General features: G+C 45.0%; 1 protein-coding gene across 1 annotated transcript in view; it reads left to right on the top strand.

Moving 5' to 3' along the window:
• Positions 1–26,651, top strand: part of TTC7B (tetratricopeptide repeat domain 7B) — a 254,369-nt gene that overhangs the window by 160,520 nt on the left and 67,198 nt on the right. The window contains 1 exon segment of the mRNA XM_030319778.1: positions 22,761–22,877. Within this exon segment, the coding sequence (XP_030175638.1) occupies positions 22,761–22,877 (117 nt within the window).

The following is a 26,651-nucleotide window of genomic DNA, read 5'->3' as shown; positions in this document are numbered from 1 at the left end:
AGCCCGACACGGGGCTCGAACTCACAGACCGCAAGATCGTGACCTGAGCCGAAGTCGGACGCTTAACCGACTGAGCCACCCAGGCGCCCCAAGATGATTTTAGATGGATGGTGGACGAACATTTTTTATTTTTTAAGATGCACATTAGAAAAAATATACCTGTGTATCAAAGTGTGATTTCATAGAAATTCCTGCTCAGAGGGAGACCACAGATTTTTCAAATGAGTTGTTTCAAAGTCAATTTAAAGAAAACTATGAAGTAAATGCTAATACAGATACACACGGATATGGCACCAGTTAAATCGAGCCGACTCCAGTGCCTGAAGCCTGGGAAACAGGCTTTATGGCCGGCGCCTTCTGCTAGTTCCAGGCGGTTATCATCTTTTAGGCACCTTGCAACAAGGTACTGACCTCTTTGTACCTTGGTTTTGTTCTCTAGGAAATAGGATTCCCTAAATAAATCAATTAGTGTCTGTACCTAACTGAAGAATTGACATTGTAAACTGCCATATGCATGTCGGTCTACTTGAATTCACAACATTCTTCCAAATCCCTGAATCCGGGCCTGTCGGTTAGGCTTTGTGGAGAAGGACACTGTTGTGTGGGTGCCTTGGTTCCCGTTTTATCCTCAGTGGAGTAGCCTGGTAACCAGTATACTGTGGCCAGAAACGCTGGCAGTTCTAATTGTCTAAGTGGCAGGGTCAGTGATGGGGCGGGGGTGGCTTGGGGCGGGAGGGAGGGAAGGAATGCAGACGGGGGCTCAGGGCAGCTCCCTTCACTTTCAGAAATCAGTGCCGCCGTGGCGAATTTTAAGTGGCTCTGCTTTGGCTTTATTTCCGTGCCTCATCACTTCACTGTTTTTAATCAGTGCGTTTCAGCTCTCCTTGGAAAATTGGTTCACGCATTTCCATTACAAACATTTCTTTGTCTTCAAGTGAAAAGGGCACTTCTCTTCTCCCCATCGAGAAAATTCTCATTATAACCCAGGAAACCTCTGACTAGAGATTTCTTTTGTAGGTTCAGCTATTTGTGCAGAGTGAATTAAAGAGCTCTGCTGCAGTGTTTTACTTCTTGCAGGCCTCAAACGTGCTCTTTTGCACACCGAGTGTATTTCTGGATTGTATCCAAAGCCGGTTAGCCCAAGGAATCTTAAAATGGTGAAAGCACTTTAAAAAGGACTCGGTCCTTTACCCATCAGTAAAGTACAACCTGATGCCGTTGAATTCGGTTTCTCTCATCAATATTTATAAAGCGGCATTCCTTGCCTCCCACCCCAACACCTTCATTAGACGTTAGACTCCCGCGTGTGTCTCCTGTGTAGACAGCCTCGGGTGTCATCCGAGAGGAGGCTTATTAAACTAATAGCCACGCCACACAGTGAGCAGTAAACAGTGGTGGCTAATATGGTAATGCTTCCAAGTGACAGCAGCTGACAGCCTTTTCAAGTAGAATAAGTAAGGAACAGCAGTAGAGATATTTGAAGAATGCAGGCCTGTTATTTTAATGTTAAGCTGTAAGCTCAAAAAAGCAAAGCATATGGCAGCAGGTCTGAGAGCAGCCAATGACTTGTTTGCTTTTTAAATATTTGTATTTCTTCCTATGTGATGGGAAACTTCTTCCCAAGAATACTTTGTGAAAAGTTGGGGCCAGATGTAATTGGTGGATCCCATGGTTTCTTTCCAACGTGGGTAAAACATTTCATCACCAACCTAAACAAGACCATGTGGGCACCTGTCCCGAATGCCGACACGTATTATCCGTTTGTGACAAGCTCGTCTCCCTCAGAACCGTAGGCTCTCGGAAGCCTGGGAATGCCTCATGTTTCTCGTGTCCCAATGGCCATACACAGACTGAGGACATGCTTGATGTTTCCTCCTAGATAACTTGCCAGATGGAGGAGAAAGCCCCTCCCACAGTTGGGCTTAGGCCTGTTTAACTGTTGGGCAGTTAAACTGTTGAACAGAGCATTGATTTAGCTAGCCTCTTAGCCTGATGCAGAGAATAATAGACTTTTTGGTCCCTGTTAAGCTCATTCAAGGTACTTAAGTGCCATCTTTTATCATGTCATGGTGACAGTAAGGATAAGTAGTACTTGAGAGACCAGCTGCCCCTCTGAGGACGTTCAGCTGTCTTAGCTAGTGCATTTAAGGCATTTGTACATGGTAATCACTTAGTAATTGGTAGGAATCCATGTTATTGGTATTACAAGTCCTTCTACAGTGTTCTCAAATATGATATTTGAGAATCCTTTAAAATGATTGTTATTAAATATTGAGTAAAAGCTAAAGGTTATTTATTAAATATATTTAAAATAATAATACAGTTAACATGTGTGCTCACTTCTTAGTTTAAGAAAAGGAAAATTAATATTGCCTATGAATTTCCTATGTATCCCTGCCTATCCTATCCCCTTACCTCTCTAACATCTCCGGACGTTAACTGCATCCTGAGTTCTATGTTGAGCATTCCCTTGTGTTTCTATACCATATCTGTTTGCACTCCCAAAGAATGAAAATTTCTGGTTTTGCATATCTAAACATTTTTAATGGAATTGTACTGAGTATATCCTTATACTGCTTGCTTTCATCGTGTGGCATTGTATTCTTGGGGTTGATCCTTACCGCCTGCAGCAGCAATTTATTCTTTATACCGGTAAATAGTATTTTATTATACAAATATACCAAGATATATTTTTCTAGTTGATCGCAAATGGATATACAGGTTGTTTTCCATTTTCAGCTGTTACAAACAAAGCTGCTGTAGATATTCTTTTTTTTTTTTTTTAATGTTTATTTATATATTTTTGAGAGAGACAGAGCGCAAGTTGGGGTGAGGGTGGGCAGACAGAGAGAGGGAGACACAGGATCCAAAGCGGGCTCCAGGCTCTGAGCTATTGCAGGGCTCAAACCCACAAACTGCGAGATCATGACCTGAGCCAAAGTCAGATGCTTAACCAACTGAGCCACCCAGGCGTCCCAATATATGCTTGTACATGTCACCTGGTGCACATGTGCAAACACTCCAGGCATTATGTAGCAGTGAGATTGTTGGGTCATAGGGTATCTGCATCTTCCATTTTACCAAATGATTCCAAACTATTTTCCAAATGGGTTGTGCCAGTTTCCCACCAGCAGTGCCCAAGAGCCTATGTGGCTGCCTACACCAATACCCGGTGTTTCAGACTTATTTTTGGCAATGGTGTTACATTGTGAATTTAAGTTGCATGAGGTTGAATACCTTTGTATTTGTTTATTGGTCATTTAGCTTTTCTGTTTTGTGAAGTACAGGGAGAAATCTTTCTTCTTTCCTAATTGGGTTGACTTTTTCATACCAATTGGTGACATTTCTTTATATATTATGGTTATGAGTCCTTTTGTTGGTGACGTGTTGCAAAAATCTTCCACCAGTCTGTGCCTTGTCTTCTGATGAACAGAAGTTCTTATGTTTAAAGCGATTGAATTTATCAGTTATTTCCTTTATGGATTTTACTTTCTGTGTCTAGTTTAGGAAACCTTACTTTCCCTTCTCTAGGGTCATGAAGATAAGTCTCCTAAGTTATATTCTAAGAGCTTTCTTGTGTTACCTTTCACACTTAAATCTAAGGGTCCATCTGGAAATGATTGTTTTATATATGTATGGTGTGAAGGATGTAGTGTAATTTTTCCCTCTATGGAAAAATTGCTTGTCTTAGCATCATGTATTGAAAAGATTCCTTTCCCTGTTGTTCCACAGTATCATTTTTGCCTTAAATCAAATGCCCATATTGAGGGGGGGGTTGCTATTTCTGAGCTTTCTGTTTGGTTCTTTCAGTCAATGTACCCATCTGTGTGTGATTGCCACTTTCTGAATTCTTACAACTTTATTATATGGGGGGTAAGTTTGTCCCCATATCTTGCTCTTCAAGAGTGTTGTGGCTATTCTCAGGCCTTTGAACTTGCATATAAATTTTTTTTTCCTTAGAGAGAGACAGTGAGTTGGGGAGAAGGGCAGAGGGAGAGAGAGAGACAGAGAGAGAGAGAGAGAGAGACAGAGAGAGAGAGAGAGAGAGACAGAGAGACAGAGAGAGAGAGAGAGAGAGAGAGAGAGAGAGAGAGAGAGAGAGAGAGAGAGAATCTTAAGCAGGCTCTATGCCCAACACGGAGCCTGACACAGGGCTCGATCCCACAATGCTGGGATCATGACCTGAGCCAAAATCAAGAGTCGGACACTCAACCAACTCAGCCACTCAGGTGCCCCTTGTGTATAAATTTTTGAATCAATTTTGTCAAGTTCCAAAAACAAAAACAAAAACAAATCTATTGGAATTGCATTTAGTCTAATAGCTCAGTTTGAGGAGAATTCTATATTTATGACAGTTGGTTTTCTAATCCATGGCCATTATATCTAATTATTTAGGTCTTTAAAAATACTTTTTAATGAAGTTTTATGATTTTTCTTATAAATATTTTGCCCATTTTTAACTAGCTTTATTCCTAACTACCTGAAAAAAATTTCATTTGTATACACTATATATGTAGTATTTTTTTCTTTATCAAATTTGCTATCTATTTGTTGTTAGTGTGTAGAAAGGTGGCTGATTTTTGTATATTCTTCTTGACCCAGCAACTCAGCTAAACTCTTGTTACTTCTAACAATCTATGTGTAGATTACTTTGGGATTTCTGTATAGACAATGACTTTTACCTGAAATAATTAAAATTCAGTTTCTTTATCTCTAATCCCTCAACTTTTTAAAACTGGCCTTACTGGGCCTTCTGTATAGTTGAATAAAATTCTTTCAGTGTTTTGCCATTACAAATTATGCTTTTTACGAGTTTGTTTATAGATATTATTTAAGAAGATAAGGAACTTTTCTTCTTACTGGCTTGCTAAGTGTTGATCTTTTTAAATCATGAGTTGATATTGAATTTTATCAAACTCTTTTTCTATATTTATTGAGATTGTTGTATGATTTTACTCCCTTGAATCTGAATGTTATACTAATTGATATTTTTTAATGTTAAATTAACTCTGCATTCTTGGAATAAGCCCAACTTGATCATGACATATTAGCTTATTTTAATGGATTCAGTTGACTAATTTTTATTTTTATTTATTTTTTAAATGTAAATAAAATTGTAATTATCACTTCCAAATGGTAGTAATGCAAAAGATGTTAGTTATGAAATTATATGAGATGAATTGCTATAGGTGATGAGAGAGTTGGTTGACTAATTTTTAAAGGGACATTTATATTTATGTTCAGGTGTGAAATGCCTTGTAATTTTCCCTTCTCTTTGTATACTTGTCAAGTTATGGCGTCAAGATTAGGCCAGCCTCCTAAAAGGAGTTGGAATCATTTTGGGGGTGTTTTCGAATCATTTGTGTAAGATTGGAATTACCTGTTTCTAGAATAATAAGTTTCAGTAGAATTTGCCTGTAAAACCATCTGGGGCTGGGTTTTTTTCTATGGAAAGACTTCTGATGCTTTTAAAAAATAATGGGGGGTGGGGGGAGGGGAAAGTGGGTGATGGGCATTGAGGAGGGTACCTGTTGGGATGAGCACTGGGTGTTGTATGGAAACCAATTTGACAATAAATTTCATAAATACTACTACTACTAATAATAATAATAATTAGGGGGTTTTCAAGTTTTCCACTTATTTTATTAAGCTACATATAACATAGAGGCTGAAACATACAACATATATTTTAAGGGTTTGTTCATCTCATCTAAATATTAAATTTCCTTGGCATAAAGTTGTTCATATTTTTTTATGATCTGTTTGTTGTCAGGTAGCACCTATGGTTAAGTCTTTTCCATTCCTAATACTGCTTAATGTGCTTTCTTTTTAATTTTCTTGAACAGCCTTGCCAGAAATTTGTCTGTTACATTGATCTTTTCGAAGAACCAGCTTTTTTATGGTCTCAACTGTATTTTTACTTTGTCTTTCATGAATTTCTGTTCTTCTATTATTTTCTTTCTTCTATTTTCTTTGAGTTTGTTTTGTTTTGCTTGGTTTTCCTTCTTAATCTTTTAAGTTAGGTGTTTAGTTCATTTTTAATTTTTGTCTTTCTTGTTTTCTGACATAAACATTTAAGACTAAAAATTTCCCACCAAGTGCTGCTTTAGTTGGGAGACCACAATTTCAGTATGTGAAATTTTTATCATTATTTTATTCTAAATAACTTTAAATCTCCATTATTCTTATTTGACCCATCAGTTATTTTAGAACTGTGTTTTATAACTGTCAAGTATATGGGTCTTTCCACTTATCTTTTGTTAATGGGCTTTTAATAACTTCATTGAATTGTGTTCAGAAACTGCAATCTATATGAACTTGAAATGTGTTGACTTTTTGTATGGCCCAGCATGTGGTCACTCCTTGTAAATATTCCATCTGTGCTTGAAAAGAACACTTTCTGTATTTGGAGGTACATTTTTATATATTTGTATATATTTCATATATATTTATTAGATTAAGCTATTAATTGCACTATTCAGATCTTCTTCATTCTTACTGATGTTTTTTGTTTACTTAACCGATCAATTGTTGAGCAGAGGTGTGTTGAAATGTGCCACTGGGATGGTGGATTGTCCTATTTCCCCACATAGTTCTAGCAATGTTTGCTTTATATAGTTTAAAGCTGTGCTATAAGGTGCATATAAATTTAGAATTGCTTGTCTTCCTGGTAAATTCAACCCTTTATCATTATGTAATAAGTTATATAATTCACTTTGCTTCAAAATCTAGTTTGTCATGCTATACACACACATCCACAACATTTATCTAATGTGTGCACACATACAATACATGTGCACACTGCATGCACGCTTGGAATATCTTTCTTCATTCTGTTATCGTGAACTTATTATACGCTTATGTTTTAGATTCACTCTTGTGCTCAATATAGACAGCTAATTTTTTTTTTTTTTTAACTCAGGTCGACAGTCTTATCTGGAACATTTAGTTCATTTCCATTTACTGTAAATACTATTATATTTGCGTTAGTGTCTCCTACCTCATTTGTGCTTTCTCTTTGTCCTGCCCTTTTTTTCATAGGTTATCCTCTCTTTTCCTACCTTCTTTTAGGTTAATTGTGGTTTTGTTACGTATTTTTTACTTGCCAATTTGGAAAAGAAACATTCTGTTTTGGTTTTTGTTTAGTGATTATCCTAGAAATTTTAGTGAGGGTCTGTTGCTGGCACACTTTCTCAGTTTGTGTCTGAAAATATATTTGGCTTTACTCTCGAAAGAGATTTTCCAACTGGATATATAATTCTAGGCTCACATTTTCTCACGGCACAAATGATCTTGCTTTCCTCTTGGAGTTGTTGAGAAGTCAACTATTTGTTTAATTTTAGATCATTTTAATGTCATCTGTCTTTTCTCTCTGGCTATTCTTAATTGCTATTGTTGCTGACACTGTACATTTTCACTGTAATACAGATAAGAGTAGCTTCTGCTCGGATTCACTGGGCTTACTTAAATGGTGGATTGGTATTGTTTATCATTTCTAGAAAATTCTCTGCCATTATTTCTTTTCAGCCAAATACTTCTTCTCTTATAGATAGCTTATGATTGGGTCTTGCTTTTTTATTTAGTCTGATCATTCCTGCCCTTTGTCTTAAGTGTTTAGTGCATTCACATTTAATATAAGTAATGGTATGGTTGGATTTATGTGTACGATTTCTATAGATGTATTCTCTTATTTTGTTCCTCTTGTGGTGACTTCTTTTTCTCTTAAAAAATTATTTTTTAAAACCTTTTATTAAATACCTAATCAAAAGAATGACAAATTATTTGCTGATTATATATTAAATGTCTATTTATTTATTTATTTATTTATTTTAAGAGAAAGAGAAAGTACACACAAGCAGGGGAAGAGCAGAGGGAGAGGGAGAGAGAGAATCCCAAGCAGGATCCTCCCTGTCAGCACAGAGCCCGACACGGGGCTCAGTCTTACAAACTGCAAGATCGTGACCTGAGCCAAAATCAAAAGTTGGACGCTTACCCGACTGAGCCACCCCGGTGCCCCAAAATGTCTTTAACACATTGTAAGTTTTTCCCAAAATAAAATCTAACAAAGAACACATTTTTCTATTGAAGAGCATAAATTCGGGTAGATTCCTTATCTAATGTACTTGTTAGAGGAGCCTTGACATTTCTCCTTTTGAAATACAGCTTTGCAAAAATTTCCTGATTGATGAATACACTTTACTTGGTAGATTTCTTCATTGGCCCAAGAAGGTAGATGTAGGTGCCGGGTGATGTTTGGAACAGGTGTCTCTCTGGGGGACGGTGCGGCAATCTGTCAGTGAGCGTCTTGGTCAGCCCCTCACGGACTTTGTGTTTCTGCCATGGGGATGCATTTTTAGATAAAATAATGGGATGGAAGCTGACAATTTGTTCCTTTTTGTCTTTGAAAAATATATTAGATAGTATCCTACTTACAGTGGCATCTGAGAATTTTAGTGTAACTAAAATGTTTTCTTCTAATTCAGCCAGCCTTACAGTAGCTGCTAAGGGCAGCCGCTGCCAGGTTTAGCTTCTTGCCCTGAGACAAATGGTGGCTGTGCAGCCTGACTGATTACAAATTGTTAATTGATTAGAATTTTAATCTTTCTTATTTAAACCACAAGTGCGGTTTGTGACGCAAAGCATAAGAAAGCAATTTTTAGAACCTCTCAAGGATACAAATCCAAGTGGCATCATTAAGGTGTGTGGCCAACTCTCTTAAGTACATTTCCTTTAAATTTTATTTTATCTGTTTATTTTTTAGACCGAGAGCATGCGAGTGGGAGGGAGGGGCAGAGGGAGGGAAGGAGTGAGAATCCCAAGCAGGTTCCACGCTCAGTGCAGACCCCAGACGTGGGGCTTGATCCCACAACCCTGGCATCATGACCTGAGCTGAAATCAGGAATCAGACACTCAACCATCTGAGCCACCCGGATGCCTCCAGTATGTTTTCTGATCCGTAACTTTGATACGTGAGAGGGTACTGACACAAGTCCTCAGTCACCTGACCAGAAGACCACCAGCTCTTCTAAACACTCTCCTGTGGGTGATCTTATACTCTCACACATGCGAGAGATCACATTTCTTTTGATACCAATGGGAACTAACTGCATGGAAAGCAGTGGGCATACATAACATCTACTCATTCACTTAGCAGCGATAATTATTAGCATTTATGATAATAGTTGTTATAGGCAACTCTTATCAGCACATTGTAAATTCATCCTAAACTCATTTGATCACGGTGGGCAGTGTTATCACCCCCATTTTACAGCTAAAGAAATCGAGGCACAGAAAGGTAAACTAGTTTGTCCAAAATTACCCACCTCGTCGTCAGTCACAGTCATGATTTGAACACAGGTGGTCTGGCCTCAACATCTGTGCTCTTAATCACTGCCTTTGAAGCACTGAGTTCCTGCCACCTTCCAGGTACCATGCTAGGCATTGGGAAGGCTGCCATGAATAAGAGAAAGACATTTTATGCTCAGAGCTAGCAATCCAGAAGGACCGCATTTTTATGCTGTCTCCCCTGTCAATCTTATCAATAAACTGGAAAACATGGTTAGGATCATTCTGTACTTGAGTGGAGCATATATCTGGTTTAAAAAAAAATCATTACTTGGCAAGTAAGGCTGTCTCTTCCTCACTGTGTCTCACTTACACTCAATGTAAGTTGAAAGATGATACTGAGTAATGTTTTGATGTAGTGATTACTGAGAGGCCAGGTGCTGTGGGCTATTCTTATGCCTGGGCCGAGTGATGGAGTAATGAACATGCCCATTACATTTGCACTTGATAGAAAGTTGGGCCACAAGGAAGAGATTATTCTTCTCGTTAGCTCAGAGAAATAATCCATGGAAACCTGAAGGATGTCTGGGAGGGATGAGTGCAAGGTAACCCACCCAGGGATGCCCACGCCTGAATACAAGCTGGAGAGGAGGATCTTTGGGCAAAAGAAAATGGGTGGCACCCTCAAAGACACCGTGGATCAAAGCGGAGCAGATTCATTGGTGCAGTAGGTTACTTAAAAACAACTTCCGACAACCAAAAAACAACCCAAACAAAAAAAATCGGCCAAGGAACTTGAATAGACATTTGTCCAAAGTAGATATTCAGCTGGCCGACAAGCACATGAAAATATTCGTAACATCGCTAATTATCAGGGAAATGTAAATCAAAACCACAATGAGATACTACTTCATACCCATTAGGAGAGCTGTTAGTAACGTGCGCGCACGCGCGCGCGCACACACACACACACACACACACACACACACACACCAGAAAGTCATGAGTGTTAGCGAGGATGTGGAGGAACTGGGACCTTTGTGCCCTGCTGGTGGGAATGTAAAATGGTGCAGCCACTGTGGAAAATAGTATGGCAGTGCGTCAAAAAGTTAAAAATAGAAATACCATATGATCCAGCAATTCCACATCTGGGTAAGTACTCAAAAGAATTGAAAGCAGGAACTCAAATAGATAACTGCACACTCGTGTTCACAGCAGCACTCTTCACAATAGCTAAAGATGTAGAAGCAACCCAGGTGCCCACGGATGAATGAACGGATAACCAACGTGTGATATATACATAGGATGGAATATTATTTGGCCTTAAACAGGAAGGAAGATCTGACATAAGCTACCGCATGGATGAAACTTTAGGACATTATGCTCGGTGAAATAAGCCAGACACAAGAAGACAAATACTGTGTGGCTACTGTTCTGTGAGGTTCCCGGAGCAGCCAAAATCACAGAGGCAGAAAGCAGACTAGGGGTTGCCAAGGGGCTGGGGCAAGGGGAGCATGAAGAGTTACCATTTACTGGGTACAGAGCTTCAGTTTTGTAAGAGGAAAAACGTTCTGGAGATGGATGGTGGTGATGGTTGCACAACACTGTGAATATACTTAATGCCACTGAACTGTACGCTTTGAAATGGCAGATTTTACGTTATGTATATTTTACCACAATTAAAAAAAAAAATCAGCTTTCCAGCCTCTCTCCCTGTAGACGTATGTGGTGGTAGGAGGGTTGCCAGCATTCTTGAGAGGCTGAGATTAGATGGCTGGGGGCCCCTCCACCCTTTGACTCTCTGGCTCTGGGTCACAAAGCCACGGTTCTTCTGGGAGGGGCTTGCTGAGGCAGGGGACGGGGTCGCCCCCTGCACCAGCCCATTGATGTAATCTTTCTGTGAAGTTCTGGGTCTGCCGTGTTGCCTTCAGTAAATGTAGATGCTTGTTAAGAGAGACAAAATACCCAAAAGCCAATGAAAAACGGCTTGGAAACTGAAAATTGGGTTTGTGAGGTATGCGTAGAGGAACTGGAAAAGAGAAAATGGAGGAGAAATGTATTCGAAGCCATGTTGGGTCATGAGAAGACCTCCCTGCTCCAGGATTAGGGATGGCTTTGTCCTCATATTGGGAGCTGAGCTGGCCCAAACTCTGCTCCCTGAGTCCACATGCCCAGTCCTAGATATGCATGTGGCTGTTTGTCCCCCAGTCCTAAGTCCTCATGGGACTCTCCTGCTTCCTTTCCAGAGAGTTCCCCTTTTCCTGGTTATTTCAGAGCATGCTGGAGAGAAAGCCTTCAGGATGTGCCGCTCTCCCATCAGCCAGGGGAGAGAGCTCTTCAGGAGGCCTGGCAGCTGGGAGAGGCCAGGCCAGGGCGGCCACCCCAAAGCCATCTATCCCCAGTGGTGGCATACACAAGGTTTATTTATTCTGGAGCTTTTCTTTACAAGATTGCAAGTTCTTCTAGATACCTTATTCAACAATTCAAAGTATGGAGTGTCATCCTCAGACTTCATGCAAGGTGTTTCCTGAAACCTCTGGGTCCCTAGCACCTAGCCCATGCCGTACACATTAATACACGTTTGCGCAGTGAGTGGTTGAAACTGATGACCCTACCGAGTAGTCTGGTAGCCTTAGTTCCAGCTAAGCGTGTGTCTACCTGTGTTTCTTCCGTTGTCCATTTTGGTTTTAATCTGCCAAGTTCTGCTGTATACAATGATGATATCTACTTACTACATATGGATCATATAAAGCACCTACCTGCTAGTTACCCAGCCAACTGTGCAAAAAATATCCAACAGTCCAAATACAGGTGAATGTCAGTGCATTCATAGCGGTCTTTTTGCATTTTAAGGTCATGAAAGATTACTATTTACTATTTGTTTAAAAACAAAACACAACAAAAGTCCCCGAGAGCAAAGAAGACAGTCTCCACGTTTATCCTATAAGTATTCTTGTGGGAATCCTCAGCTGGAAACAGCTGGTTGGGATCAATAACCCACCTACAGATGATCCGATTATCTGTTCTTTGAGCACCCCCCTAGTTAAAGGTTAGAGAGCTCCCACTTTCTGCCACAGCCGAGGAAAGCACCGTCCCTGCCTTCGTGCCGCTTACAGTGCCGTGTGAAGAATTACTCTAGAGTGTCCCGAGCACCTCAGAAGAAACAAAGATCATGGCTGTGGCCCCCGCCACGCACACCGTTGGAGAGCAGGGCCCCCTGCTAAGGCTCCAGCCCCCACGGACAAGGGTCCTGCTTCTGGTCTCCTTGGCACCGCTGAAGCAAAGCCAAGCAAGACAAAACCCACCCCTTCATGATGTGCTAAGTGAGAACACACAGGACATAAAGACCGAGAACATGGGACATGTGAAACAGGCCAGGATTCACAGCAGCAGTTTTCTGGTGCAGAAACTAGGTCCCATTTCGCATCCAATCCCAGAGGGATGGGTGGATTGTCCACCTCGGGCCCCAGAGAGCTGGTTCAGCTTCCCAGCCCCCTGCCAGGTTCCTTCCTTTCTGGTTCCCATCCTGTCCTTGAGTGGAGGGTGCCATTTCTATACTGCAGATCCTCATGGATTCCTTTGTCTCTGTCCCATCTGGCCTGGGCTCTTCCCCATCTAGGTCCATGTGACAGAGGATTCCCATTCTTTTGACATCTGCCATCATCCACTGAAATGGACCCATATGCCTCATTTCTGTGCTTAAGCTCCCAGCTTCAGACTCGGGAATACAGACTCGGGAAATCAGGGCCATGGGAGCTAAGTCCGAAATAAGGACAGGGATACCCTCCAGAGAGATGGGCTCTGAGCAGGTGGCAGGTCAGTGGAGTTGCTTCTGGTTCACTCCCTCCCCCGTTTTAGAAATGACCGATGGCTTTGTGGTTCAGCGAGAATAGATGATTTTCTTTTAGCCAGATAGTTTAATGGGAAGACTTGCTTTCAGATATTTCCCATTCACACATTTACTTCCTCGATGGCCACTGTGCCAAAGGCACTTGCTTGCCGGCTTGCTTATAGCGAAGAGGAGGGCAGGTGCTCCCACTTCCACGGTACCCCCTCGGCCTCCCCCCACCACCCGGTGAGACAGCGCTCGGGAAGTGGCCCTGACTGCTCATGTTGGTTCTTTGGTGCTTCGTGGATAGCACGAAGTGAAATGGGTCCCTTCCAAAAAATGCCAAACTCACACCCTGGAGGAGGTCTTTGAAACACGGGCACTGTGGTTCCAGGGGTGTTTTTAGTTCACCCTGGCCATGTCATTTCCAGTTTGGCTGCTGGTCCCGGTCACTGGTCTAAGTTGAGACTAAGAACCGGAGCGGGAGCAAAAAATGAGCCAAACCGGGGTTTCTTGAGGTGACTTATTTTAGCTAAATATGTCAGTTGTTTGTTTGTTCTAAAAATACCGCTAGAAGGATGGGGGAGTATTCCAGATTGTTGACACTTTGACTGAAATGAGAAGCGAAATGTAACTGATAGGGGATCTAACAGGAGTCCCTGCCTGTCATAAAGAGGAGGCCGGATTAGGATACCGAGAGGCGCAGCTGAGCCCTCACAGACGGCAGGACGCCCCGCAGCTCCCGTCCCTTCCAGCAGCCTCCCAGCCAGGGACGAGGGGCGGCTAAGTTCTGGAGAGCGAGGCTTCTGCTCCTGATACCAGAGTCTGTTAAACAAGAGTGGTGCCGCTTTTCCCAGGAACCAGCAGACCTGGGAGCCTGGGCCCGGGATAACATGGGTGACAGCGAGGCCAGTGTGGGGAAATGCTGAAATGACCTCCCTGACAGGCCGGCGCGTTAGGTGACCTCTTCTTGAGCACCCAGGAACCTTAAAAGTGGTCAGATTTTTAGAACTTGCTCAGCGGTCAAAAACTCCCGGACAGAAGTTTGCCAGGGACCCACCCGGGGCCAGCTCCTGGACAGGCTTTATCCCTGGACCAGACACACTTATGAGAAGACCCACAGTCTTCCCACCCTCCTTCCGTGGTTGTGTTGTGCTTTGGGGTTTTGTCAAGAAAGCCAGCTCCTCAGATTTGACCCCTGAAAAGCTTGTAAAGCAGGGGTTTCTGTCTGGCGGCCTGGGAGCTGACATTTGCTAGCGGAGTTCCGTTAGGTCAGCGTACATTTTAAAAATGTTTGGATTTGATTACCTCTCCGGTAGGCAGGCACGACTCCAAACGCTCCCTGACATCTTGAGCCCAGCTCCTATTGAGTTGCCTGGTTGTGGGAGACATTGGAGTTTTCTGTCCCTCAAGAGGACCCACAATGGCGGTGGGTGATGCTCAGTGCCCTCTAGACTCAAGGGGTGCCCTTGAGACACTTGTGCCCTTGAGACAATGTGAATGTGCCCCCAGGGTTGATATGCTGACCCTCGCTGGAGAGACTCTCAGGGAGGACCTGGGCGGGGTTATAGCACGGCCCTCAGGAAGCTGCCCTGGGAAGCCCTCCGGAAGGAACAGAAGCATTCTGCTCAAGATCATGGGTAGGGGTCCGCTTCATTTGTGAGCTTAATGTGAGTGTTGATCAGAATTCCCACTGAATTCAAGAATAAAAGACTCCCAAAATTCTTACTGGAGGGAAATAAACAGAGGCGGGCTTTCCTAAATGGAGGGGCTACGGAACACTTCCTTTGGAGGTCTTTGAAAAGATCAGCTGATTGAAAGTTTGGATGGAGAGTTATGAACCAGGCTGGTGGCCCTTGAACTTCAATTCGCACACAAATCATCTGCAAGTTGCGTTCCGTGAAGACTGTAATGCGCTGGGTCTAGGGTGGGTGGCTGTTCTGCATTCTTCACAAGCTCCCACGGTTGCCTGACCCAAACCACACTCTGAGTAGCAAAGCACTACAGGACCACTGGAGGCCTTTTCCAGTTTTGGATTAATTGGAAAAATCTCTCTCTTTTTTTTTTTTTCTAACAAGCCAATGAACAGTGTCAATACAGCGATTCTGTAAGCCAAATGGTCAAAGAAATTGCGTGTTTCCCGAGTAACAGTTGAGTAGATAGATCATTCATTCAGGTGACTTTTATTGAACATTCACCATTAGTGAGTCCCCAGGCACTATTTGATGTCTAGTGGGAAGAGTCACATGAACTGGTTCCTTACCACCCATCCCTTCCAGCTATTGTCAGAGGACCCTCGGGAACAGTTTCAGAGCGTGGCTTTGCGGCCCTCACTGCTGTAAACCCAACATCATTGGCCCCCTTGGTGGTGAAGGGGCCCTGTTGAACTGTCAGGCCAGGCAGCTCACAGGCCCGTCATGGTCTTGATTTTCAGTGACAGTGACTCAGCCCAGGCTCAGACCTTCTGGGACTGGACCACTTCGGAAGCCCAGCCAGGAGAGGCTCCAAGACCAGATCAGAAATGTTGGTGACAATGAAGTGAATTAGATTTCCTTCTTGAAAGCCACATCGGAGCCTGGAAGAAACCCTTCATTCCCCTCTGAGGGGTTGGTTAGATTTATCTGATGACATACCTCTGCCCGATCAGCAACGGGCTGCTTTCTCTATCCTTTCAGACCTCGTTCCCAGCTGACTCATCTGGCTTCAGATTTCCATCTTTCTTCCCCTCGTCACCACATGCTTTTGGCACATCTCTTTCGATTCCTCTTACCTTACTGGTCTGCAGCTGCCAAACCATTTTCTCAGTTTAAACTTTAATTTCAACATACCTGCACCTCCTACCCCCTCTCCTGACCCATTATTTCTTTTACCTGGTGACAGATTCTCACTTTCTTTCAGGTGTTTGGCAGCCAGCCCCACGTCAGCTCTCGGATCAGATTCCCTGGAAGTGAGGGATGGGGGCGGTAGTCAAGGCCCCCATGGCCATTGCCCCACTTGGGCAGATACCATGTGCTTTTCTTCACAGCTCTTTTGCATCCCTGCCTATATTCAGCAGATAAACAAAGAGCATGCTGGGCCCAAGAGCATTCAAACACAGACCAGCACCAAATACCGAATGTTCAAGGTTCCTGTGATTCTCATTCTGAATCATCTGCCTTGAATACAGCATTTACAGATCGGCTCATTAGTGCGGGTTTTGTATATTAATATGCATGTTTCCTCCTTGATGCACTTAATGAGTGCATTTTATATCCTGCCAAATAAGGTTGGAGGGAAGTATTAATTTAGTATTTCTCTAAACTTTTCTCATTTACTTTCTTGGAGAGTTCTTCACCAGAAAGTTTTGTGAGGCATATTAGATTCCAGAAATTTGAAATACCTACCCCTTCACCTTTATCTCGGGCCCCAGCCTGATAGCCCGGATTCCAGACACCACTCCTAGCTTACTGTGGACCCTCACACCTCCCTGCCTATGCTCGAGAGGTTGTCCATCCGCCTGCCTGGAAGGCCCTCCCCAACACCCCCCGCAAGGGTCCCCTTCTTTGTGGTCTTCCATGAGCCCCAGGCAGAATGTTCTTCCGGTTGTGCTCCCACAGAACTTTGTCCGTATGTCTGTTCTTCACATATCATGTGTGCGTAACGCTAGACTGTGAGGGAACATTCCACGTCTTATTCCCCTTTGTAGCCTCAGGGGCATAATAGGCACTTTGAAAATGACTGACAAGAGGCTGGGGTGGTTCAGTTGGTTAAGCGTCTGACTTTTGGTTTCGGCTCAGGTCATGATCTCACGGTTTCTTGAGTTCGAGCCCCTCATGGGGCTCTGTGCTGGCGGCATGGAGCCTGCTTGGGATTCTCTCTCTGCCCCTCCCCCACTCACACTGTCTCTGTCTCTCTCAAATAAATTTAAAAAAATAAATAAAAACATTTTTAAAAAATGACCGACAAAAGGATGAACAAATTTGAGTTCATTATCAGGTACATTGATGTATATAGGTGGTCAGCTGTACAAATATGGATGAATTAACAGATTAGAAAAAATATTTTGTACGTGTAAGGGGAGGAAGGAAATAGATTTCTGCCTGAGTCTGGGGGCCATGGAAGATGTCAGACAGTGGGATTTTCATAGCTGGGAGTGGGAAGAGCACTGGGAGAGAGCGGACTTCCAGGCCAGCAGATACAACGCCATGAGCGTAGGTGGGAGCCGTGAGGGTGAGCGTCTACGGTGGACTCAAGGAGGGGCGTCTGAGGTCTGGGACTCCTGGGGGTGGGGGATAAAGTTAAACTGGAATGAGCCACTGGAGTTGAGGGTCTGGTGGTTGGGGGCAGTTTCCAGGGAGTCAGGAAAGTCTTCCTGAAGATGATCGTTAGACATTAAACCTGGCCCCGATAAAATGCCACTTTGATGCATTCCCTAAGGTACCCAAGGAAAAGTCGCAGTACCACGTGCCCCTGAGCTTCACGGGGGGTTATATCTTCTTTCTAAATTCTACACTAAGCCAAACACAGGTGTTATTTCAAGAAGTATCTTGGGAGTCTTAAAAAATTCCAAAAATAGGGTAAAATGTTATTTCTGTTAGGTTCAGTGGAAAGTAAAACCTTGATTAACTGAGTCCTTCAAATGACTCGAATTTTGTATGCACCGGACTTTTGGGTGAAGGAGGCAAGTCACAAGAAGCACAGACAAATGTGATCATTTTGTAAAGAAGCCCGTCTGATGTATCCCAGGAACAATCCCCCAGCAGCCCAACCCCCATCTTCCTGCGGCCGCACTCGAGTTCCAGGGCCGTAATCTGTCCCTAAAGCAGGAAGCCTACCTCCTATTCATGGCCAGATCTTTTCTTCTGATTGGACTTATGTTCTTTGAGGGCAAGGGACTATATTTTATTATATTTACCACTTTCTTTTAAATTTTTTTTTTCAACGTTTATTTATTTTTGGGACAGAGAGAGACAGAGCATGAACGGGGGAGGGGCAGAGAGAGAGGGAGACACAGAATCGGAAACAGGCTCCAGGCTCTGAGCCATCAGCCCAGAGCCCGACGCGGGGCTCGAACTCACGGACCGCGAGGTCGTGACCTGGCTGAAGTCGGACGCTTAACCGACTGCGCCACCCAGGCGCCCCTATATTTACCACTTTCTATGCCACACAGTGACACAGGTCTTTGCACATTATACAGGGTTTTAAATACTTGGCAATGGATTAGAAAATGCTGTCTATCCTCGTTAATGTCAGGAGCGTGATCAGAGCATTTTCAGTCACTCTCCTGCGTTTCTTGTTCAGTGCTTTGGAGTCCGATGGATCCGGGTTTCTGCTTCCATTCAACCAGTGACCAGCAGTGCGAACCTGGGCAAGTTACTTAACTCGCAACCTGACTTTCAGGGTTAGTGTAAGAATCAGTGATTAAATAGTTAAATTTAAATTAACTGTTTAAAGCTGTTGTTATTGTTATTATTTCGCTTGTCTTAAAAGCAGAAGTTTCCTGGCTTGTAGGCTGTTATCCCACAGCTGAGCTCTCGTGTCTTCTCTGGAGTTGCATTTCTATTTGGGACCTTTAGCTCCTGTTCCTTAAGGTCGGCTTCACTGGGCAGTGGGGGAAGGAGGGAGTGGCTGTTTGCCCCGAATCTTGAAAGATGAGTAGATGCTTTAAAAAGCAGAAATGGATGGAAAAAGCATTGTAGACAGAAGGAATAGCATGTGCAAAGGGCCTGGGTCATGAAGGAGAGTGGCGTGGAGGAAGTTGATCACGGCCAGAATGGGGGATGCACACGACGGGCAGGGGGCAGACCGAGGCTAAGCGTTTGGGCAGGAGCCGGGTCAGGAACAACAGTGTGTGAGACGCCAGATTTGGGCTATCAGGAATGTAGTCAGAGTCGTATATTGGCAAGCTTCTTCTATCCTTCATTCATTTTCTGTAAGTTTCAGTGAGTGTGAACCAAAATTGTTTTAATTAGGTCAATGACCTTTGAGCCAGGCATAGGGCATAGGAATAGACCACTTTCCCAGCACGTAACTTCTTACTAAGAGAAGTGACTTCTTCAGCTCATGGTCGGACTTGGCTGCTGTGACCGGCAGACTATCTCAGCCTGAAGTCCCCTCTGCCCCGCTCTGCCGGGTTGGTAGTTCCGCGTGCTGGAATGTACTCAATGCTGGTTTGTCCCAGGCTTTCTCATGACTTCCTGTTTTGTCCTCAGGGTTTCCTCAGTAGGTGGAATCTGTAATATCTTTGGATATCACCTGTAGCACACTCATGCTAATCATTGTTTGCATTCCCTTCCTATCTGGGCTAATGTCGCATTCCCGCCAGCCAGATGTTTTCAAACAGTCTTGAAATGTGTGAGCAGGGTTTGGCCAGTATGCTGACAAGCATCACCTGTCCTGTGCTCCGTATTATTCTCTGCTTGTAGACAAGCTGAGGTTTGGGGAAGTGGTGAGAAGGAGCAGTCTCCTGGAGGCCGTGTCTCTGCCTCCTGCTTTTACGTGCCCATCCGAGGGAACATATCAGAGTTTGGCTCGGCAGGGCGTTCTGCCCAGCGTATTGGAGATACCTGACAGCAGCTGCGAGGCTTTGCTTCTTCTCCCCTGCCCGTGTTTTCCAGCTCTTTCTTTCTGCCAGTCTCTCTCCCATGCTGTTCCTCCAGCCTCACTTCCAGGTGCCTTTCCCATCATCTGTGCTCAGCCGTTCCCCCATTGTTCTTCCTGTCTGGTTCTCTTAAATCCAGCCCACACCTTTTCAACTCCATATCCTGAGTCAAGTGTTTGAAAGCTGTTATTTCATGTTAATTAGAAGTTCTTTTTGCAGCCAAGAGGCTTTGCATGGAACCATTCCCCCAAGTTGAGGCTTGGAGACAAGCTCCGGCATTTTGTACTTTGGGTACGGTGAAAGCAATCGTGGACGATTGGAACCACACCGTCAGCGTGTGCGGGGAAACCCTCCCCACCATCTCGCGGCCCTCCCTGGGGCAGGTGGGCTCGATGTGCCTCTCAGAGAACATCACCCTGGTCCTAGGTGGGGTCTCCCTTGGCCAAAATGGCTTGGCAACCGGACCCAAGGGGGTCTCTGGCCTCTGAATAGGATTCTGCCAAATGCTGCTAGGTGACCCTTGGGCAGCTTCTCCTCCATCTGTAACACATCCCCAGCTGACCCATGTTTGGTGGCCGATTCCGGTGGGAAGAAACTCTCACCACTCTCTGGACTGGTGGAGACATTGGCAGGAGTCGGCACCTGGTTCCTTAGGAACCCCTTGAGATGCCCTGAGTGGCTGTCATTCTTTGTGGGCAGTCCTGGAAAGGCCTCTGGGAACCTCTCCTTCCTGAGATGTTTCGAGCAGATGCCCATCCCTGTTCTCACGTCTGGCCTCACCCTTTATGCCCACCTGTCTGTAGATCAGGGACTGCGTCCCTGTCATCACCCGGCCCGTCGCTGTCATCCCAGGCGTCTGCAGATCCAGGCTCCAGGAGGCTCTGAGAGCCACCCAACACCCACCCCCTTGGGCATCCTGTGTTCCATTTGGAGGGAGCAGGTGACACTAACCCCTTCTGGAACCTGGGCAGTAATGCATTCGGACCACCCTCATTCCATCTCCCACTGAGGAAAAGGAGACTTTTTTCTTCTAAAGTGCCTCCAAATGAAGCCGTTACGTCATTTGTGGTGGAAGAATTGTCTTACATATCTACCTTAAATCACTGGACACATATTTCACAATCTGTGATTTGTACAGAAAGCAGTCAATGAGCAAATGCAGACTTAAGGCCCGCTGGCCTCTGAGCACAATCCTAGGCACTCGGGAAGTGAGGGGCGCTGCTCTTTTCTTGTAGGGAGAGAAACACCACCGGGCCGGGAAGAGCTGTTACAAAGAGGCCCTTGATATTGTCTGTGAAGTGCCAACCACGGGGCCTGGCACAGAGGAGACCCTTAATAAACAGGAGCACCTTCCTCTCTTCTTTGTATTTTCATTAACAACCAGCAGCAGCTGATGTGACACGGAGTAGAAAAGACAGAGACGTAAACGTGGTCTTGTTTGTTGAGGTGGGGTTTTAGCCGGGTTTAGAATTTAAGAAGAATGGGGGAGAGTAGTAGATTCATCCATACAGATGAAAACTGAGGACACGGCAAATATATTCATAGAGTTAGGACAGAAACCTGGCCTTTGGTAGGAGTAAAGGGGTCCAGAGGGATGTGTGGCCCAGAATGGGGTGGGTGGTGACACAGGAGTGGCCGGTGGGCAGGGTACTTTCGAGGACTCAGTAAGGAATTTTGACTTATTATTACAAACAATAAGGAATCATTGTAGTTTCTCGAGCTGGGAATGAAAATGATTTTTAGAGATCTACAGTTTCTTAGAGCCGGGCAACTCAGGGGACTGGAAGACCACCAGGGCGGTATCTGGGCTCATGTTGGGGCCTTCGCAAGGATAGTACTGATGGGCTCTGGGCCCAGGGGAGCCAATGTCTTCAGAAAGGCATAAGTAGAATTTAGGAATGGGATAGCCGAGGGGCCGAGAGAGAAGGATCGAAGCTTAGCTCTCAGAAGGTCTGGACAGAGGGTGAAGCCATTGGTGGTAACAAAAATAGGGAAGAGATAGTTGGTGATTACGAAGTGAGTTGGTGAAATCCTAACCCATAAATAGCAGGACTGAGAAGATCCGAGGACAGGGCATGAGCCAGATGCCCCCTTCTTTATGTGCCTGCAGTTCAGGCTCTGCGAAGCTTACGAGATTTATTCACCATCACATGATGAGGATCATTGTGGAAGGTTATTTGTAGATGCTTATATCAACTGAGTCACACCTCTTGTGTAATTTTGTAAATAAATCAAGATTCCCTTTTAATGAATTTTTGAAGCTTTGCAAATGAATTGGTTTTGTTTTAAAAAGCTCTTAATAAACAGCTTGGTTTGAAAGCCGCTCTTGAGACACCTGGGTGGCTCAGTCAGTTAAGCATCTGACTCTTGATTTCAGCTCAGGTCATGATCCCACAGTTTGTGGTTGAATTCCTCATCAGGCTCTGTGCTGTCAGTGAGGAGCCTGCCTGGGATTCTCTCTCTCCCTTTCTTGCTGCCTCTCCTACCCTCTCTCAAAATAAATAAATAAACTTTCAAAAAAAGTCGCCTTAATAAAATCCTTGTGTTCTCAATAAAATTAGCCACCTTGATGCTTTTTTTAAAAATTTTTTTAATGTTTATTTATTTTTGAGAGAGAGACAGAGTACGAGTGGGGGAGGGGGCAGAGAGAGAGAGAGAGAGAGGGAGACCCAGAATCGTTAGCAGTCTCCAGGCTCTGAGCTGTCAGCACAGAGCCTGACATGGGGCTCAAATTTGTGAACTGCAAGATCATGACGTAAGCCGAAGTCGGATGCTCAACCGACTGAGCCACCCAGGTGCCCCAGCCACTCTGATGCTTTTAACCTGATCACAGATGGTCCTGTTTGGTGTGCCTGCATTTGCCTTCAGTATACAAAGCCGTATATTGAGCTGGGAGTTCTGGAATCCTTGGTCTGCACCACGGCTTCCCCTGGATCAAGCCTTTGGACACCCCTTTCTAGGATGAGCACCATAGCATCCAGGTCTAGGCCAGGCCACGGTGTTTGGTTTCCGGTGGGGACTCTGGCTTGAGCCGTGTTGTTTTCTCCCTTTGTCTCTCCGCCGTAGACTACTGTTTTCCAAAGTGAAGGTGGAGTCACTGTGCCGGGGCCCGGATGAGGCGCTCCTCACCTGTAAGCACATGTTGCAGATATGGAAATCCTGCTACAACCTAACCAACCCCAGGTAAGAGGCCAGCAGCGCCTGCTTTGTGTGGTGTTTGCATGGGTCCCCGCCCCACAGTGCCGCCGCCGATGGGCATTTAGCGGATGGTAGCAATGGAGCCACACACACTCCATTCTTAAGGGGATTTTCTTCCAGTGGCCGATGAGGCCCCCACACCGTGGGTTTCTTTTGCGGCTGCTGCTGCGATGCCCCTCTAGGGCCCGGTTCATGGGCGACCTCTATCTGATTCCTCTCAACCAGCCATTCAGTTAACTTCTTTGACAAGTCTTACCATCTTTCGGGTAATTTGTGGATAGACTCGTCAACTGTATACTCCAGATGGGGCTCCTATGGTAATATCTAAAAGGCCTCCGTAGACAATAGGCCGCGTCCTTCTAAAGAGAGTAGAAATCACTGTATCACTATTGGCAGGATAAAGCATGATTTTCAAACAGTTCAAATCATGGCTCAAATACAAAACAAGGACCTATCGAGATTTTATTTACCTCATTAACGAGGGAACCAGTAAGATGTTAAGACTGGTTCAGAGAAGAATTCAAAAAATAGATAACGCTAAAATGAATTTGCAAAAGATAGATATGCTAAAATGAACTTGCAAGGACATGCAAAGATAGGATCCTATAGAACAATGAAATATATGGTTGGGGGTCATCTTTTTTGCAGGGTAGAAATCAGTCATATCTCATCTGCCCACAGAGGCAGATAACCTGCAGAAGGTTCACTAGTCAACCCCCAGCTCACCGCTGTAAGACACCCAGTAACCTGTTGTGCCCTTTTTCAAGTCTTGAACAGTTTTTCCCGGTGTGTGTCCTGCCTTATGAAGGACGTCATTTAATGAAAAGGGACCTAATAATTCAAGTGAACTCAGACAACTGCTCAGACACACTAGGAACGTTTTTCAAGCTCATAGCAAGATGTACGGACAGCCCACACTAGGCTCTTAAAAGTCAGGAGCCTAAATATGTTCAACTCACATCGTAAATGTGTCATAAATGTGTCACTAGCCCAGCACAGTCCCCCAGGAGGCAATAGGCCACTGGCCTAGAGCGCTGGTGGGATGGGCGCTAAGGAGGCCACAGAGTACAGGTGGGGTTCCGTGTGGGATTTTGTTTTATAGAAGTTTCTGCAGTTAAAAAACTATATTCAAAATCAGGGCCCTCTTAGGGGATGGATGTTTGTGACCTGACATTCGACAGACTTGTGACCACAGGCCTGGGGGCAGTGCAGCTGGACGGGAGGAAGCTCACCCTGAACAGCCAGCCCACCGTCCAGTTCCACGCCCAGCGGGCAGCCAGGCGACCCTTGCATCGCTGGAGTCGCAACAATTAGACAGGAGTCCCCTTCACATAGCCTGTGGCACATGACTGCTCATGCCCCATCTTCCTCTCCGTGAAAAGATAATCGTGAAACTGGCCTCTTCCCTTTTGCGGATATGTTCTGAAAATAAAGATCATTTTAATTAATTCTCCTTTTCTGAGTCTGCCAGCAGAAATAGAAAATGCCCATCTTATGTTCCCGAAAAGCCCCCCGCTCCTGGCTTACCAGAAGCAGCAGGATTTGGGGTAGAGTCTTTGCCACAAGCCCAGCTAACAGGAGACGCTCCCCAAGCTGGTTGCTTCCGTGCTGGAGCATTCCTTTGCCTGTACCCCCTTTAGAAATGAGAAAATACACCCATCAGCCTTCACATTGCCAATTTTCCCTCCGTTCTCCACACCTCTCCCACCTCCCCACATTTCCTCCCACTTAGCAACCAAGAATATTGAATGTGAGGAGAAAAAAATAGCAGAATTGGAAAGCTTTTTAAAAATACTTAACCAAATGCCTGGGCTGTGTGTCCATACTTCCTCCGTTTCCTGAAGGATCTTTCGGGGCCGGAGCAGGGAGGGACCCTGGCTCCAGAGGCAGAGTCTGGGTGGGGTGTGCGGGGGCTGGGGGGCTGGAGGAGGACCCATCAGTTGGCGGAGCTCTCGCTCCTGCTACTCAGAGAGCCTTGAGGGAGGGGGGACGGGTGGCAATCGAGCAGCCCCTTATTAAGGAGCTTCCTGATTGTTTTTTTAACTTTATTTATTTTCTTTGGGATATAAATAAATGTTTCTCCTGTAGGCCTTACCATTGCGCAAATTTAGACATCCTCCCCAGTGTGGTCAGGCAAGACGTGACCCTGGCAACAGAATAAAGCATAAAGAGGAGAGGGCTGTGTCTTGACAAGGGATCACATACTTCCTAGTTCTCCAGATAAGGGCAGCTCTGGGTCCAAGAGCCTTGAGTCTATGATCAGGTCACACAGGGTTTCAGAAGAGGGTAGAATTGCATGAACCGATGCATGAGAAGCATCCCTGCTTTAAAAAAAAAAAAAAAAAAAAAAAAACGAAAATGAAAACAGCAGAAAGCATCTTGGGAAGTGGCTGCTTTGTACCGAGAGAAGGTCCACACTGACTTCCTGACTCAGGGCGCCCTTATTTCTGAGTGTGCTCGACCTGCCAGGGTTTCCCGCTGTCCCCACCCCCTCCCAGCTCCATCCCGGGGCTGACACAGGCCTCCAGAGCCCGGGAGGCGGTGAGGCACAGAGGATGGTATGAGCAGTAGCGGGCCACACGGAGACTCAACGTGGCTTTCGTGTTCTCTGCAACTCGCTCTGTATTTTTGCTCGAAGGAAAATCACACCGAGCTAGTGGCTGAACTGAGCCTCAGACAGCTTGCAGAGAGCGCTCCACCCGCAGTCTGAGAACGCATCTCTTGCTGTGAGCAGCATGGGGGGGAGGCGTTCTCTCCAGTGTACATGTGGCAAGGTGTGTGTCATCTCAGGAGCCTGGGTTTATTCGCTGGGTGTGCAGTTTTATGTGCATTTAGGAGAGAAACCCGTTTCCTGTTCCGTCTCCTCTCTCCCAGTAAAGTAGCAAGCCCCTTTGGTTCTTGCACATTTTGACTCTGCCACTGGGAACAGGGTGGCTTGTGAGCAGAGCACCCCGTCCCCCAGAAGGCCCCAGCAGCCTCCTCGAACTGAGTGACCCTTCCCTGGGCCATGGCTGTGCTGGGCCATCCACTCGTGCCTTACCTTCAGTCCGCACGTTAGCCCTGCAGAATCACTACTGTTCTCTCCGCTTTATAGAAAATAAACAAGTCTGAATAATTTGCCTCCATCTTCCCAATCAGACAAGCAGTAGAGCTAGGATTCAAGCCCCGGTCTAACACCAAAGCTTCCTGCACCAACCTGCGTCAGCAACCAACTTCTTTTCCTTTATTTTTATTTTATTTAAAAAAATTTTTTTCCAATGTTTACTTTGTTTTGAGAGAGACAGAGCACGAGCTGGGGAGGGGCAGAGAGAGGGTGCGCGCATGAGAGAGAGTACGTATGAGCGGGGCGGGGGAAGGCAGAGAGAGAGAGGGAGACAGAGAATCCCAAGCAGGCCATGTGCTGTCAGCACAGAGACCGATGCAGGGCTCGATCTCACGAACCACGAGATCATGACCTGAGCCGAAATCAAGAGCTGGACGCTTAACAGACTGAGCCACCCAGGCGCCCCTGTTTTTATTTTTTTATTGTTAACCCCTTCTTTCTCCCTCTTGCCACTACCACTGGGACCATCTCCATCATGTAGCCATGTAATTGGAAGAAAATGTTTTCTTCCTCAGTCCTATTCCTTACTAACAAACAGCACTTAACATTTTTACCGACAGAAGGTCCAGAGCATTTTGGTGAAGCTTTTCTGTTTACAAAGCGGGCTGTCATTTCATCTTCAGAGCAGCCCCATGAAACGGGCAAATGTCATGTTC

This window comes from Lynx canadensis, chromosome B3, assembly GCF_007474595.2.
Source record: "Lynx canadensis isolate LIC74 chromosome B3, mLynCan4.pri.v2, whole genome shotgun sequence".
In the NCBI taxonomy this organism is placed as follows: Eukaryota; Metazoa; Chordata; class Mammalia; order Carnivora; family Felidae; genus Lynx; species Lynx canadensis.
The sequence above is the reverse complement of the archived record's forward strand: the minus strand, read 5'-3'. Positions and strand labels throughout refer to the sequence as shown.